General features: G+C 43.8%; 1 protein-coding gene across 1 annotated transcript in view; it reads left to right on the forward strand.

Annotated features, from left to right (window-relative positions):
- Positions 1 to 5,598: 5,598 nt before the first annotated feature.
- Positions 5,599 to 18,329, forward strand: part of ACBD3 (acyl-CoA binding domain containing 3) — a 764,756-nt gene continuing 752,025 nt past the window's right edge. The window contains exon 1 of the mRNA XM_044059649.1: positions 5,599 to 5,934. Within this exon, the coding sequence (XP_043915584.1) occupies positions 5,670 to 5,934 (265 nt within the window). The 5' untranslated portion in view covers positions 5,599 to 5,669. The remainder of the gene's footprint in view (positions 5,935 to 18,329) is intronic.

Raw genomic sequence — 18,329 nt, forward strand, 5'->3', positions numbered from 1 at the left:
CAGGTCTGACATGAAATTGTTACCTCTGTCATTGTTTATTTTGGGAAATGTAATCTGCTAAATACTTCTGACAGAAAATTTACCACCCTCTCTGTCCCAAAAGGGGACATAGGTAGTGAACTCAAGGTATCTAGCAGCATAGTACTACCAACAGGTTATGCCTCATACCTGCAGAGCTTGGAAAGCTAAGAGGCCCACAATGCCCATAAATACTCTTTAAAATGGTTCCTCAATTCTAAGCAAATGCTTCAAAGCAGCTTTAACTTTATCTCCTGCCTTGTCAACTCTATGGCACCACTCACATACCTTGCATTCCCCTTCACACTTGTTGCAATAACTATTTCATAGAAATTCTGCATAAACCTTCTTTGTGCATACTTTATGCCCATATGTCCTGAAAAGCAAATACTGAGGGCTATGGCCAGAAGAAACCATCAATAAGCCTATGATACTCCCAGCTGATGTATCACTTCAAGAGTCCATTCTCTGTGTAATAACTTTCTCCCAGCATACAGACTCCCCTCTCATTGAGGAGCAACAGCTTACTTGGTTACTTCCCTCAAGTTCTACAAAATAGGCTCTGGGTGCTGAGCCTGTTTCAACTCTTTCTTTGTGACCCTTCCCAGCTCTCCCCCCAAAGGAAATCTGGTATCTTCCGACAGCGGTGCATCAAATTCAGGCTTACAACTGCTACCTAAGTCTACCCTTGAAGTAATCCCTTTCAAGGGAAACCTGGCGCCTTTCAACAGTTGGGGCTCAGATTCAGCTACTCACTAGAACCTCACATCAATAGGCCACCTCTCTATTGTCTTCCCCACATGTGTCCTTCCATGTCTTGCTGCATGTAACCACATGTACACAAGATATTGAACTATCAAAATAACTTCCTATAAAAATCCATTGGGATATCATCAAACACTGCCACCTCGGAGCACCTTAATGCCCTTTTCCTCTACTCAGTCTCCTATGGACTGTTGAGGGGTGATCTCTGTCTGGCTTACAAGGCATCTGCGAACCCCACACTTATGACTCTCCTACATATTCATAAGTCAAAGTGTACCAGAAATACAAGGTCTAGGGATCTGAATTTTGTCTGTGACTGAAACAGAACATGCTGGAGAGATAGATATATGTCCCACAGACTGCCCCTCCTCTGGAACAGGCTTCCCATGCATGTGAAGCTGAGTTTGTCTATTACCCAGTTTAAGGGCAACCTAGACTAGTGGATGGGGAATAGGAAACCTACACCAGGCCTAGCACCCATGTCCCTTATAGACAGAGATAGCTTATAAATGCATGACCCTCAAAGTCCTATTTAGATACAGGACATGATTATTCTTTTGGCAAAACTTGACTAGACCTAGAAAGGACCTCCAGGTCATTAGCCTAGTAACAATCTGTGAATTTATGAATCTCTTTCACCTTCACCAGGATAGGATGCAGTTCCTTGTGAGTTTTGTACAATAGTTGTCTCCAGATAGCCCACCACTGCTGTAGTGCTAACCCTGCTTACTGCCTCCCATAACATCTGTTCCCTACCTTGTTTTAATAGACACTAGTGTTTACATGCTCTCTTTGGTTACATTAAAAACATCTGACCCCTAGACCCAGGCATAAACTACAACTGGTGGCCTAAACCTTTGCTTATGGAACCTGCTGTGATGGATTAGGCTACCTGCAAGTGCCCCTTACACCCATGTGTAGTACTGGGCACCACTCTTCTTATTCGGTGGCAACCTGCTTACAAGACAGCAGTCCCATTCCTCATCATGTCTTCTGCAGTGTTACACTACTAGTTTACTAACCAGATTCTCAAGTTCTCAGAGTGCTGACTGCTTGCTCTCTCACCAAAAGGTCTGCTAACCAGTCAGACGTAGTGACTTGACAACCACACATGCTTATTTCTGCAATATAATTAGTCACACTGGCATTGGGTTTTCTTTTGTGTTCTCTGAATTTCTTTCTATATTATTCAGAAATCAGTTGAAAAACATTCAAATAAACACTAACTTTACCATAGTTTAAACAATTAACATTATTTAACTTTTCAGACAGCACCCATTACTTTACCTATGAGTGGAGAAGTTAAAAGCCTCACCCTTTGCTCCTGATCAACTCAGTGTTGATTACACGGCCTTTCAAATGCCTAAATAAAATGATCAATGCATTCCACTCTTTATGCTGTGTAAATACTTTGGCACTGACCTTAGCACCTCGGTTCAGTTTCCCCCCTCCTAGTACTCATATCTTTGGCAAAGAACCAACATTAATTAATTTATTTAGTTATATACCGGCAGTGTTTTTTTTTTTGTTCTTTGGCTTCCTCTCATTCTCTTTGCAACTCAAGTTGTTGCATTCTCTTAACTTTCTCACGATCCATGTTTCATTTCTAGTACTAGTCTCTTTAAAGTCAACTTGGTTTTGACAACATCTGATAATACCAATTAGACCTGTGCTGAAATCACATGGGTTAAGATGATAGTATTTATGTAAAAGCTTAATTGCGCTTGCATCTGATGAAGCACCCTGTGTCAGTGCAAAAGCACTTATCTTCCTTATTTTTATTAAAGTTTTATTATTCTTGTTTGCATTAAAGTTTCTTTTAGATACACCAAGTGCCTGGCCAGTTTTACGTTTTGTTAATATATTTGTCTTCATTTACTGGCACCTGCTCCCCTTTTTGATTTTAATTCATTTATTTTAACATCTGAGAATGTGTTGCACTGTCCTTTTCTTGCATGCATACCCACAGTACCTCAGTTTTCTGATGCAGAGAGTTGCATTCCAGCTGCACATAAGACTGCTATTGTGTCCTCCTTGAGCATATATGCATGCAAAATTCCCTTTGTTTCACACTCCTTAGTATCTATAACAATGACATTTTGGCATATTCCTCAGAGCTCATTTCTGCCAGTTTCCTAAACTTAAATTAACTACAAAACAAATGAATAAATAAATAAAATAACTGATGCGTAATCTGTACATTTGTATACTTACACTGTAACTGCAAGGGTATACTCATTACTGATGACAAAATTAATTTGCAGGCTCAGTCCAATTACAATATTCTCTCCACTTATCAATTCATAATTAAGTAAATAGACATCCAGCAGCAAACTTTTTGAAAAGTGAATACATAAAAGTAACTTACTTAAAAAGAATGAGTTAAGCTAACTAGCCTGATCTACAAGGCCATGGAACAGATTATCATGGCCCTAATTAACAAGGACATTGGCAACCTCCAAACACTCGATCCCACACAGTTTGGCTTCGTCAAAGGGAGGTCATGTCTGTTAATGTGGTTGACTTCTTTGAGGGGAAGACTGTGCACACCACTTACCTTGACCTTGCCAAAGTCTTTGACACTATTTCCCAATCAGGCATAATAGATAAACTCTCTCAACTAGGCATCACTCTGTATGTTACCAGATGGTTAGCAAACTGGCTCACTGATAGAAACCACCTATTCAAAATAGGGGAAGCCACCTCAAGCAGTAGACCCATAACAAGCGGTGTACCCCATGTTTAAGTCTTGGGGGCTCTGTTATTTGGGATATACTTTTCTGAGGTGTAGGTCAAAACTAGTGGGCTATGGCTGATCAAGTTTGCAGATGACTGCAAGCTGGGTACTGTCATCAATTCCCCTAGTGATGTGGACATTCTCCAAGAGGGTCTCACTCAGACAAATGACTGGTGTCAGAAACATGGCCTCAAGCTGAATACCAAAAATAAATACCATCATCATCCCCTAATGGGGAGAGTGACATCCACACAAATTATCACATTAATAACAATGCCCTAAGCACACAACCAGTCGGGAGTGATTTGGGCTCCCAGGTTGATAGCAAACTGATTTTTGACCACCATATTGCTTCTGTTGTACAGAAAGCCTTCTATATGGCCCACCTCATAAGTAAGGGTATCTCATCCAGGGACAAGGAGGTCATAACATCCCTGTATTATTCCCTTATAAGACCCATTATTGAGTGCAACGCCCCTTTTGGCATGTACCTCACAAAGCACATGCAGCAGCTGGAGATACACAGAGGTTTCTCACCAGGAGAATCCAGCCCTCAAACATCTACCGTACACAGACAGGCGAAAAGCCCTATCCCTCTACCCAGTTTCATATAGACTCCTCAGAGGTGACCTCTGTCTGGGATATAAGGCGATCATGGGCCCCACCTTGATGGGACTGCTGCATATCCGCAAGTCAAGCTCAACTCGAGTAACCCACACATGCAGCTCTGGTCTGCAACATCAACAGGACTTGTTAGTAGGACAGATTTGTGTTCCAGAGACTTCCCCATCTATGGAATAGACTCCCTCTCCAAGTCAAGCAGAGTGCCTCTTTACCCCCCTTTTAAGTGCAACCTGGATGGGAAGCAGAAAATATACCCCTAGGATTCCACCCGTGTCCCTGCTGGACAGGGGCATCAGGTGCTGACTTGTCTAAACATGGGCTAAACTCTTGGCTAGGCTTATAAGGGCCTCACGCCCAATAGCCTAGTAATCTCCTATGATCCTATAAGCAATGTGATTAGCGGTTAAATATAGAAACATACATGGAATTGCTGAAGGAAACAAGAAAATAATAACTATGAACAAATAGACTGAAGGAAAGTGAGAAAAAAAAACATTTAACTATGGATTGACTCCTTCCAGCTAACTTCTGAAATAAAAGATTTACTAGTCTCATCTAAACTGGCTGAATTTTCAGAACACATCAGGCAGGTAGAAAACTTCAGAGACACAACTCGTAAGCTGCGGAGGAGTTCTTAACTGTTATTCCCTTTTCTCGTCCTGACTTATTTCTCTTTTTCATATGGAAGACAAGGATGCATCATTCTGAGCAGACTATCCAATTTACATACTAATGAATATTACAAGGGTGTATTTATAGTCAGCCATCACATCAAATACACAGTAAGATTTAATACTGAAATTACTTTACTTCAGGTTGTACAGCAATTTAGCCATTAAATTTGTTAACTGTTGACAGTAACACTGACAGAAACAACTGCACAACTCAGTACCAGACTCACTGATCACTTTTATTACAGTTCCTACACAAAGTACCTTTTTAACAAGGAAGAGTAGAGATCAATATGGAACAATGTTAGAAAAATATTCTTTAGAACAGTTTTCAGCCTTGAATTTCAGAACTAGGCCTAAGAACAAAACAAAAATAATTGTGAAAAAAGGCCCTATAAGTGACAGTGTTATAAATACTGGAACTGTTAACTGAGAAATATGTCAGAAAAGATGATGTGATTTAATGGGTATTTTCTGAAATCAAAACTAATGGTATCAGTATCCCCCACCAAAAATCATTTTTTCAGGAATGACTACGACAAATTGCACGGAAATTTTAAGCATGCTACAGAACTGCACGGCACAAAAAAAACAACGTATGGTGCATCTTGTTCTTTAGTCCACTCCTCTCGTAGTAACACGCCCGAATATTAATCTGAGTCTAACAGATAAATACAATACAGCAACTATTTTTTACAATGACGACTCAGCCCCATGCGTAGAATTGTTCCGCCCCTACCCTTCACGCCTTCTCCGGTTTCACCTCAAGGAAGTTCCGGCCCGAAGAGTTGGGGGTCAGGGGTGAGCCGGAAATAGGTACGTGGCTGTTGCTGCTACACCAGCTGACGCTGAGGATGATGGCAGGGGTAAGCTCTGAAAGATTGGAAGTATCTATCGATGGTCTTACATTAAGTCCAGATCCCGTGGAACAGGCAACTTGGGGAGAAAATCACAGAGACAGCACTCACCGGCTAGATGGGTGTGGACAGCACAACCACTCTTGGAACAATATGGAAGAGCAGGAAGAGCACTATAGTGAAGGAGAGGCAGAAAAAATGGAGAGGGGATGGGGTTTTGGACTGCATGAACTCTATGGCCTGGCTCTTCGTTTTTTTAAAGGTAGTTATTGCTCTCACTTTACTTGATAAAAGTGATAGGTAGGGTTGGCATTTATTTTATGTGTTTATGTTCTACTGTCACTTTTCCCAAATGCTTGTGCCATGATTTGCCGATCAGATGTTTCCTGCTTATATTCACTCCCATTTTAATTATGCCGTCAGTGTTTTTATCCAGTTTGTTAAACTATTTTAAACTGCATTCATTAATAAAAAAATGCGACGTACCTACGATGAAACAAATAGTTTTTAGTCTGCGATCTTGAAATAGCCAAACGTTGGGCTTTTTCCTTGATGTACAGTGCTGTATCTAGCTTCTTAAATAGTGTTTGCAGTGTTTGAGTTTTATCTCTGGTTGTCAGTTTCCGGACTTTTCTGAAATTTTAGATGGGTTGTCTTAGATAAGGGTTGTGGATGGGCTGATTTCTGACAGGCTAAAACGTCAGTTTTTTTTACCTATGTTTCTTGGTGCCTGATGCTTTAAACAGTACATGAGACCCGAGTAGGAAGATCGCTGAGCCAATCATACCTAAAAACGTATTTGCACTTTGTTTTGGTTTGTGGCTCTTCCTACTGATGTGACCTGTCCTCTGGCATTAGAAATTCTTTGCATTAAGTCTTCCGTTGATAATCTTGTGAGTAGTTATGCCTTTACCGATCTTGACAGGGTGATTTTTTTTATGATTGCTGCTTGGACTGTATAAGTGACAGTTGAGGTCTTTTGGTGGCACAGCAATTGAAGTGGGCAGAACACATTGCGCACACTACGTTTATTTTGCATTGATCTGCATATTTCTTCATTTAATAATGTGAGTTTCAGCTGGAAATAAAATTGAGTGTACAGCAGCTAAGTCATCTGATGTATGCTTTATTATTTTAACAACAGTTTTTAACTGAATGGAGATGGATTTAGCTCTGTTGATTAACCTTTCTAATTTAACTGTGTGGGTCAGCACTGGTCTTGTCATATACACATTGAATAACTTGACGACCGTGTCTGAGGAGGTACCTGGTTTTGAGACGTGGTACCTTTACTTGTTTATGATGCTGCTCTGTTAGCTTGCTTCTCTAATTCATGGTCACCTCCAAAAGTTGGTGCTGATGTCAGTAGTTTATAGCTAGCCGAACAGGAGAAGGCATGCTATGTTTTGAAGCCTCATTGACAATGTCACAGTTATAGTTTTGACATTCATATGTTTTATCAAGTTTCCTTTGGTATAATATTGAAAGTTAAAATCAAATAATTTACACGATCTGATTCCATTGCTGTCTTTGTTATCAAATTTTAAAAGGATAACTAGGTTTTCTTTCCTTTCCCTTAGTTTTAAAATGTTCTTGTTTTTCTTTTTTAGTATAAGTAATCTTTATTGTGCATTGAAGAAGGCATGCCTCCTTTGTGTGTGTGTGTGTGTGTATAATATATATTTATATACACGCACACACATGTATTTTTCCCCCTTGGTTGTGCATTCATCCTTTTTAGACATTTTCAGTATGTGTGCCACCCCTGAATGGGGTGTATTGTGCCCGATTCTCTCCCTACCTGACCCTTGCATTGCCTCCGGCTTCTGCATGGTACCCTCATCTGCCTATCACAGAATCCTTCAGTTGATTTTTTCTGGAAAGTCTTGTACATGAAACTTTACAGGGTGAGCCACCCCCATTCTTTGGGAAGTCCACCTTTTGGTAAACAATGTTTAGAGCCAGGGAAGCAAGATGAGGAGCTATGGGTAAGGAACAAGAAGTTTTCTTCAGTGCAGTGGCCAGTCAAGAGCCCTAACTAGGTGGATAGCCTGTGTAATGATGTCAGCACCTTTGATGTGATCATCTGCTGACCTAGTGCTTTACACCATCATTGGCCCCTTGTCTCCCCTTGAGGTCAGACAAGCAGCAAAATCCCCCAAACCCTACCCCACATAAGAAGAGCTGGCCATCAGTCATTTCATTTTGTTCCCCTTCTGACGATTGGGGAGAGATGGGGCGAAGGCTGCCAACCTAGTCAAATAGAATTTGATACATAATTCTGTCAACTGTATAAATAAATGTAAAACACAGGCTCATGCTTTTAATTGTAAGAATACTGTGAAATGTGGAACTGCAAAATATGTGACAACATTGCACTCTACTGGCCCAGTGAAGCATGTTGTGACCCTTTCATGTTAGAATTTGGCTCCACTACGGCTGGATGAAGGTTTCATGCCCATTGTTTTAAGGGTAAAGTTTATGACCCGAATTTAGATGTAGAAGGTGCTTTATTGCTCTAGTTTCTGTTAGAATATACACGTGACATGTCTTCTATTGTTGTAAGTATTTGTGCAGGTGTTGGACTCCTAAATAATGCAGTTTGTTTGCCTGGGAAAACCTAAGTGTCAGAAATGATGTAATTTGGGGAGGAACCCAGCAAACATGTTTTGTTAGTAATGTTTAAATACTGTTTCTCAGAAGAGACTGGTAGCATTTTGACTTTGGAATCTAACGTATCAGCACTCTGCCTTGTGCTCACATGTAAGTTCTAGCACTGTGATTTCTTGTAGGAAAAGATAAAGCTAGTAAAGATTAATTAGGTATTTTTCTTTGAAATCAGACCAGACCTGTCTTACTGTATTATTTTAAGTTTCTGTGTGATCTCTGAACTTTTAGATATCTCTGTGGTGTAGTAGTTTTGTCTTGTGTTTTAATTATTTATTATTAAATATTTTTAAAACCTTGTACCTGTGGCTGCTTTGTGTAGAGATAAGCTCTAGAGTACATTGCATATTTATAGAGGGTATTGTAATAGGTCATTCTAAAGTAAGCCTTGACTGTTAGTCATACTACCACTGGATATTAATATTGCACAGTAATAATTGGACACCCTTTTAAGGGCCTTTTAGTAGCTGATATTATTAACTGGGTGGTGGCAGTAATTACTACTGTATAGTCTGGGTAAAGGGGCACAGTTGGAGAGTCTGTGTCAGCCTTTCCCAGGAGTGTCTGTGAAGTTGTATAAATACTTATCTCAAAGTGTGTGTGTTGTGTCAGCTACTTGGCAGGGACACGAAGCACTGGTTGGACAGAGAAGGTACTGCAGGTTTTAACTTGCCCAGTTAGGCTGAGACCTGGACCCTAAAGCTGTGCCAGTGGGGAGTCTTATTGGGGACCTGATGAGCAAGGGAGCAGCCAGCCCCAGACTGACTGTGATCTCTGTGCACTTAAGGGAAATTGTACTTTACTGTGTGTATTAGTTATCATTTCCTCTTCTATGAGATGACCTCCCTGGTGTTAGTGGTGAGGATTGAGGCTCCTTGATTGCTGGGCCAGGGCATGGTCATCACACCCCTGGTTAACCCTACCTGTTCCTGAACTTGTGCCATTGGGGCACAAACTCTGTGCCAATGGGATGGCCCTTGTTAATCTTTTTTTCTTGTGAAGAACAAATAATTTTAAGGCTTTGTTACTGGGTTTGATATGTGTTTATGTCCTGTCACTGAGTATCATCTGAATAAAGCGACATTTAGAAATATTGCATCACATTCATTTTGTATAATATCTATTTTGATGCTTAAGGAGTTGCCTTTTATGGCTTTTGTTTAAATCTGCACAAATGCATCTTTCTGTTGCTGTAATGCATAACATTTCCCTTGTGCCTTTTACTCCATTTTACAGGAAGTCACTGAACATGAATTTGCATGATAGTCATTAGGTTGTTGTAACCCTTCATTAAATATGCAGAAGATGCAGGGAGTGAAGTGTAAGTACATGTTACAATTGTGGTGTAGTAAGCTGTGTTTTACTTTGAGTAGCAAACTCTCTGCTTTACTTATGACAGCAGGTCTTCTGAAAATGCACGGTCAGACTTTGGAACTACTTGGAAATTTTTATATCATTTAATTTGCATTTTTTATCACTGATTGAAACTCTTCAGCTACTCTTGCATCTTGCATGAGCGGTTGCAGCTAAAACTTCAGTGTGGCTATTAATGGTGTTGTATGCACTAATGTGCATGTAAATTTTTGTAGCTCTTTTAGTCACATTAGAAAATTTAACTGCCAAACACTAGATCTGAAGTAGGAAGACTTCATTTGTCTGCAACCTGTGGGATTCGGATCCGACATCGGATCCGAGCCGGCAATTCATAAGCTTTAGGATCCGAGCTCCTAGCTCCTCCCTTTACCCATAATCCCCTGCTAAGCCCTGACTGACCTCAGATTTTTTTTGCCGCGTTCAGTAGCTGACGGGATTTTTCGAGCTCCATAGCAAAGAGATTTGGTGAAATATTTTTGACTATTTCCTTTTTATACTTTAGCAGAAATTAGTGTGTATTTGATTAGGCTTTCCTCCCTTCTTTTAGTTAACCTTTCTCGGGTGTTCGTTAGTGTGTGTTAGTTGTGTGTGTGTTTTTTTTTTTTTTTAGGGCCTGTTAGGGCGTAGCCATGTCTGAAGCCCCCAAGGCTATATTTTCTAATTGTACCGAGTGTGGCCATAAGCTTTCCCTGGCTGATGGCCACACTCGGTGCGTTAAATGCCTGGGGGTTGAACACCTTTCATCTGGTTGTACCATTTGTGCAGGGTTCAACCCCCGGGCTTTAAGGGAGCGGAGGTCGAAGTTGGTTCTGGCGGGACTTCTCCCTCCTGAATCGGCTTCGGCCCCTGCCACACCAGTGGCTACTTCGGTCTCCCTTCCTCCGGCAGGGACTCAATCTCCCATCAAGAAACCGGAGGATAGGGAGACCAGGAGGGAAAAGGAGAGGCACAGGGAGGGGCACCATAAGCGGCGGGCCGAGGCCTCTGTCTCAGCCCCCCCCCGCCTAAGCGTGCCTCCCCTCTGGCTTCTAAATCTCCTCTTCCTCGGCTCCGATCCCCTCAGTTCTCTCCCGGACCCGAGGAGGTGGAGACTAGACCTTCGTTGAGGTCATCGAGGCGACACTCTAGATCCGCCTCTGTGGCCTCGTCGAGGTCAACCTTTTCTATGTCGGACGCTGATATGGACCGGATGATGAGGCGATTCATCCAGGCCCAGATGCAGATGGGAGTGCTCCTGGGCCCCCCCTATCCGGGAGGGGCCTCGACCCCTTTTTTCGCCCCCATAGCTCCTTCTCCGACCCGACTCCCAGGTTCGGAGCTTTCGGAGCTGGGCAGCGTTGGACCCGGGGGTGGGTCGGATCCGACAGGTCGGTGCACCTCGGATCCGATCCCTCCCTTGAGTGCTTCGGGTACTTCGGACCTGACCTCTCGGAGCCGTGGGCCTAGCCTCGGATCCGAGGGAGTCGGTGTCTCTTCGACTCCATTTAGGTCGGAGCGCACCGGTCTCTCGGATCCGACGGTCTCTGCTCCAGTTCTGATCCATTCGTCGGATCAGAGTGGGGGTCGGCTCTCGGGGCTTAGAGAAGTCGGCTCCCCCTCTGCCTTCGTTGTGGAGAGGGTTCTGTCGAGGACATCTGGACCCCCGGTCCCTGTCTCGGCTCCATCCCGCACTCCTTCGCAGCTGGGCCAGGCTCCCATCAGCCGGTCTCAGGGACAGCCTGCCTCAATGTCCCAAGTGGTTCCTTTGGAACAACTGGTTGCTGGCGAGGACTCCTCGGACAGTCCCCCCGAGGAAGTGCCTCGTAAGCATAATTGTAAGAGGAGGCACATGGACTCCCCCGAGTCTATTACTGAAGACACGGACTTGGAGGAAGGGGAGGGCTCCCAAAGATCACCCCCAGAAGATGTCTCCTTTGGAGACATTATGGAAATGTTAAGGATCAAGGGGGGGTGGTCTGCCCCCAAGGCCTTCTCGGATGAGTCTGTATTCTTGGAGGCATTTGAGGCGGGCCAGTCTACCTCTTGGGTGTCCCCTCCTGCCGACCCTCTGGTGGACCTTATTGCCAACAGAGCGTGGAAGGACCCGGACACCATAGAGCCTGTTCCTAAACGTCCAGACCGCATTCTTGGTCCCCCATCGGACCGTACACATTGGAGTAAGGGACCTCCAGTAGATGCCATGCTGATGGCTGCAGCCACAAAGAGGGAATTGGCTCAGGAGAGTCCCTCTATGCATCCCCCGAGCAAGGAATCCCACTCGATGGATCGCATTGGGAAGCGAGTCTTTAGTTCAGCAACCTTCTCCCTGAGGGCGCTGAACTATATGGCGCACGTGATCAGGATGCAGCGAGACCTGATTAAGGAATACGCTGCATCTCCCCCAGAGTCCATTTCGGCAGAGGACAAACAAGTGTACTCCACCCGTATGGCCACTCTCAGAGCGGTGTCTAATACTTCTATGCGGCTCTTATCTCATGCAACAGAGGGAGCCCCTAGAGCTAGCGGATTGGGCCTTATGAGACGCCAGGCCTGGCTCCGCCACTGTGACTTCGCGGAGCCCTTCAAAGCGACCTTCGCGAATGCCCCCTTCGATGGTTCTGCACTTTTTGGCAAAACGGTTCGTGAAATGCTTGTCCAGAGCGAAAAGGATGGGAAGACGCTGTCTGCTGTCGGAGTCCGCTTCTCAGCTCCCCAGAGGTCTTTCTCGAAGAACCAAAAGGGACAGAAGAAGATGTGGTTCCGGAAATCGCAGCAATCCCAACCTGCTCCGGACAACCAGTCCTTCCGTGGCAGAGGAGGACAGGGAGGTCGCCGTCCTAGAGGCAGAGGGGCTCCTAGGAACTTTGGGTCAAGAGAACCCTTCTCTGACAGACCCACGCAGCAACCATGATGGGTTACCCGGCTGCTCTTCTCTGGAGGCAGTCGGAGGGAGTTTTTCGAGGCACCCGACATCATGGGAGTCAATCACGTCAGACCGTTGGGTGCTTTTGAGTGATATCCAGAGGCTATTCAATCCCCCTTCACAGTATTCCCTGATCCAAAAACCTCCCCGATGTACCACCCGATCAACGGGAGGTAGCAACTGTGGAAATCGCACAGCTGCTAACAAAAAGAGCCATCCAACGCATCCCCCGAGATCAGACCGGATCAGGGTTTTACTCCAGGTTCTTCTTGGTTCCAAAAAAGACAGGGGACTTAAGACCGATCCTAGACCTGTCACAACTGAACCTGTCTGTAACCAAGCAAAAGTTCCGGATGGTCACCTTACAATCTATCCTCCCCCTTTTGCGGGAGAACGATTGGATGTGTTCTATAGACCTCAAGGACGCGTACTCATTCTAATGGACAGACGGTCCAGGAGGTTCCTTCGCTTCCGGCTGGGAGCCAATCACTACCAGTTCAGGGTCCTTCCCTTTGGTCTCACCTCTGCCCCCAGGGTGTTTACCAAGGTACTTGCAGTGGTAGCGGCCCACCTGAGACTCCAGGGAATTCAGGTGTTTCCATACCTGGACGACTGGCTCCTTACAGCATCATCAAGGCATCTACTGTGCTCAGCCAAGGCATCTACTGTGCTCAGCCAGGGACTATATCCTTCACATAGCCCCTCGGCTGGGCATCACCATAAACCGAGAAAAATCTTCCTTTGCCCCCACACAGCTTCTAGATTTTATAGGAGGAAGATTGGACACAAGAAACATGCGGGCATTCCTCACTCCAGATCGACTGTCCAACCTGAGGTGTCATATCACGGCCATCTTAGAACCGGCTCCGACTGCAGCTATGGTCCTGAGGGCCCTAGGTTCAATGGCGGCAGCCATCCCACTCCTCCTTCATGCTCGGCTACACATGCGGATTCTTCAATGGATCCTCCAGGTCCAGTGGTCCCTGCTTTACCTTCCTCTCAACAGCCCGATAGCCATCAGCAGAGCATGCAAGAGCTCCCTGTTCTAGTGGCTCCAGTTGACGGACCTCCTAACGGGGAGACCCTTCTGTACTGCATTCCCCCTAGCCACAGTGACCACGGACGCTTCTCGCCTCAGGTGGGGGGGGGGCATTCAGTGGGCAGGATTGTCCAAGGCACGTGGAACAGTTCAGAGACCTCCCTGCATATAAATGTTCTGGAGATGAGGGCAGTGCTATTAGCGTTGCAAGCACTACACAGCCTTCTTCCTGTAGGAACTATTGCTATCCAGACCGACAACATGTCGGTAGTCTGGTACATCAACAAACAGGGGGGAACCAGGTCCTACCCCCTTTGTCGAGAGGCCATGAGAGTATGGGAATGGGCAATCTCCACCAACTGCTTTCTTGTGGCAACGCACATTCTGGGAAGGTCCAACATTCTAGCGGACAAGCTCAGTCGCACCATTCTTTCCCCTCACGAATGGTCTCTCAATTCTCTAGTAGTGAAGCAGATTTTTGCCGCCTGGGGGCAATCCTGTTGCGATCTTTTTGCTTCTCCCTCAAACGCCAAATGCGACAACTTCTTCGCTTTACTTCCCCCATTCAGGGAATCCCCGAGAGATGCCCTGGTGCATGCTTGGCCTCCCGGTCTCCTATACGCTTATCCTCCTCTTCCTCTAATGCAAAAACTATTGCAGAAAGCCAGCAGTTTGGGGAGCAAAATGATTCTCATTGCCCCATTCTGGCCTCGTCAACCATGGTTCCCTTATGTATGGTCTCACAGAGTGAATCCGCCCTGGATTCTAGATCCAATTCCGGATCTCATTTCCCATCCTCAGGGGCTTCCAATCCCGAACCTTCACACGCTGAAATTGACGGCTTGGCTGCTCCAGTTCCATCCCTAATAAGGACTCCCGGTATCTCTTCACCAGTGAAAGCCATCATAGTGGCTGCCCATAAACCTTCTACTAGGAAGGTTTATCGAAGCAAATGGAAGCAGTTCTCTATTTGGGCGGAACATAAAAATCTTGATCCCTTTTCCGCGCCACTCTCTGCGGTACTAGACTTTTTTTGACAGACCTTTTCCAACAAGGAGCAAGCTCTTCAACGGTAAAGGTACAGATGGCAGACATTTCTCATTACCATGTGGGTCATGACTCGACGCCTCTCATGGCTGCAAAAATTTGTAAAACTTTTCTTAAGGGTGCTTTCCTCTTAAGACCTCCTGTTAAGGAAGCCGTACCACCTTGGGACTTGTCTCTGGTGCTGCAGGCCCTAACCGCTCCTCCTTTTGAACCTGCAGCCTCTGTGGACTTGAAGTATCTTTCCTGGAAAACTGCTTTCTTAGTGGCCATTACGTCAGCTAGAAGAGTTTCAGAATTCCAAGCTCTATGCGTCAAACCACCTTATCTCTCCTTTTTTCCTGATAGGGTTTCCCTCGGGACCAGTCCTTCCTTTCTTCCAAAGATTGCTTCCGAATCCAATATTAACCAATCTATTAATTTGCCAGTTTTCTTTCCCAAATATAAAAACAAAGGAGAATATAAACTGCATTCCTTAGATGTTTATAGACAACTGTGTTTCTACATTCACAGAACAGCTGGTCATAGACAATCCGATCAACTGTTCGTCTCCTTTGCAAAATTCGCACTGGGTAAGGCAGTCTCTAAGGTCACTTTGTCAAAGTGGATTTCTAATTGTATCTTGCACGCTTATGACACCTCAGGAAGGCCAGCTCCTCGGAGAATTACAGCACATTCTACAAGAGCAGTATCTACTTCTGCTGCCTTTAAATCTAGAGTACCATTAGATGATATCTGCCCAGCAGCCACTTGGTCCTCATCTCATACTTTCATTTCACATTACAAAGTGGACATTGTTTCCAGAGGGAGAGCATCCTTTGGCTCTGCGGTGCTCCGGAACATCCTTCCATGACGGCCGCCCAAGATCCAGGTAGCTGGGGACTCTGTCCCACAGGTTGCAGACAAATGAAGTCTTCCTACTTCAGATTAAGAAGTTATGTACTCACCATAACATTCCATCTGAGTAGGTGACTTTATTTGGATGCAACCATCCCCCCTCCATCCCCCTGACCTTTCATGACGCTATTAGTTCTGGTTTCCCAGGATTCTGTTATACTGGTATTCACAGGGCAAACTCAATCTGAGGTCAGTCAGGGCTTAGCAGGGGATTATGGGTAAAGGGAGGAGCTAGGAGCTCGGATCCTAAAGCTTATGAATTGCTGGCTTGGATCCGATGTCGGATCCGAATCCCACAGGTTGCATCCAAATGAAGTCACCTACTCCAGATGGAACGTTATGGTGAGTACATAACTTCTTATTATGTTCAATTAGATTGAAGTGAAGTATCCAGAAGTTGGTGGTGGTTTTAATATACAGAATCCGTTTTCACTGGTGTTACGTTGTAGGGGTGTCTGGTGAATAATTTGGTGACCATTTATTTCTTTAAAAAAAAAAAAAAAAAAAAAAAACCTTTTTAGACTGCATTAGCATTTCTTATCGAGTGGTTGAGGTACTAATTGAGTTATATTCTGTTCCTGTCCTGGAGCTGTCCACTGGATGTGTTCATCTATTTTGCTTATGTTGTTTTGGCCCTTTGGACTGAGTGCATTAGTAAGGAATTGGGAGTGTCCAGCTGTGTGTTCTTTGGATCAGAGGATGCAGAAATGTGGGTATAGTGTGGTATCCTTATGATGGCTGGGCTCCTAGTCTCCACTGAAGTAGTTTTCTGGGGATGGGGGGAGGGCTAGAAAATACACATGCTGCCCCCACTAAACTTAGACTGACTTTTTTGGCTAGGCATTCTGTCTCCCACAGTGCTGTAGAAAGTGATATTTAAAATGTCTTTTGCAGGATCCTATTTCATTTACTCAGAATGGCAGTACTCACATTTATTGCTTTCAGAATTTCTGGTCAAAGTTCCACCATTTTTCTTTGATTCGTGGTAGGTTTGTGTTCTGGCCTTCTTTTACAGGTGCTATAATGATGTATTGCTTTTTGAAGCTAAAAATACTCTTCCTACATTTATTTCTCCATTATCTGAATATATCAAATTTCAAGCCATTTAGTTTCAGCTGCTCAGTCAGCTCTGGCAACGGTGCTGGTTTTTTTTTTTTTTTTTTTTGAAAGTCTACTTGCAGTTCCTGAGCCTTAGTGAAGTTATAACTCCAGAAGGAGCAAAAGATGGTAGGACTGTGAACACTTTCCTGTGCCAGAGTAAGCCTGCATTGAAGTTTTAGGAAATATCTTGCAAATATGGCAAGATATGTATTGCAGAGGTTGCACAACACTGAAGTGCCAAATAAGTTGAGAAACACCTAATTTGTGTCCAGAATAGGGGTGTGTTTTTAAGAAGAAGATTAAAATCTGAGACGAGGAAAATTTGTGTTTATGTTGCAGTTGTCTCTTAAGGAGGACTTTCCTAAAGAGAGGATGAATACAAAGGTTTCCTTAGTTGAATGGTAACATTCCACATCACTGCTGTAAGTTTCTGAATGCTTTCTGATATCTCAGCAGTGGCAAGTACAAATAGGAAGGGGGGTATGTAATTTTAGTACTGACAGATTCCCTTAGTGCCAGGAAGGCAGCATTCTGGTGGTATGAAATCAGTTTATTTTTCTTCCCGAAAATTAAACTTAACCAATGTGGTCATCCTCCTCCCCTGTTGAACTAAATGTTTGTGGTCCTCGGTCTAGAAAGCGTGTTGGCTAACCAGTCCAGCTTTAGTTTGCAGATGCATAGTTACCTGCCTTTCCAAGGATTGATTGACTGATGTGGTTCAGCTAAGAATAAAATACTTCCTTGGTGAGAGTCATCAATGTACCTGTGTATAACGAAGTAATTTATAGGCAAACAATTTTATACTTGCTTCTGGGCATTTCATTTCGTCATTTTTATTGCTGCTTGTTAAACAAACATCAGTCGTAATTTGAAGTGTTTGTGGCCTTAAGCACTTTGTAGTGAAAAAGCTTCTTTTAATTTATATTTATAATTTTCTTTTAGTTGGTAAATCTGGCTTGAATGTCTTACTGACGGTATCTTAAATTATTTACTCTCATGAGGTTAAAGTTTTAGTTGATCTGAGCCAGTATTGACTCAAACTCTGTTCCCTTTCTGTGACCTCATAATAATAGAACCGCATAACCTTTGTCAAATGATAAATGATCCTTCTTTTAGTTATGTTGCATTGTCTTCTTTTGGAAGACTGAATATTTTGTCTTTTTTAAGCATAGTACCCTTTAGAATTGTTTCATTAAAGACTTGAACTGTGTTCCTGCCACCTTTTTTTGTCTGACTGCAGGTGTCAAGGTTTTACATTTTTAAGCAGCCATATTTTTAGTGCCTAGTATGTGTGTGCGTGGAAAGAACAGAACTGTTACATTGGTAACCAGAGATGCCCTGCAACAGAGTATAAACTAGAGGCTTTTTGCAGTCTGTGTTCTGACCTCTATAGCTAAGCAACCAAGTGAAATATTCATAAGTCTTATAAAGAAAATAAACCACACTTTTTATTTTATGTATTTATTTATTTTAGTTTGTTTGCTATGGGAGAATCCTAATCACAGTGGACCAATTTCAGATTCAGTTCAGAGATAATGTGAGGATATACTAACCTCGAAAAAGGGCATAGCAAAATTAATTTAAAATGGGTGGCGAAAGCCAAACACACTCTGGCTAGGCTTATAAATGCCCT

This window comes from Protopterus annectens, chromosome 1.part2, assembly GCF_019279795.1.
Source record: "Protopterus annectens isolate FY-2018-M chromosome 1.part2, PAN1.0, whole genome shotgun sequence".
Lineage (NCBI taxonomy): Eukaryota > Metazoa > Chordata > Ceratodontiformes > Protopteridae > Protopterus > Protopterus annectens.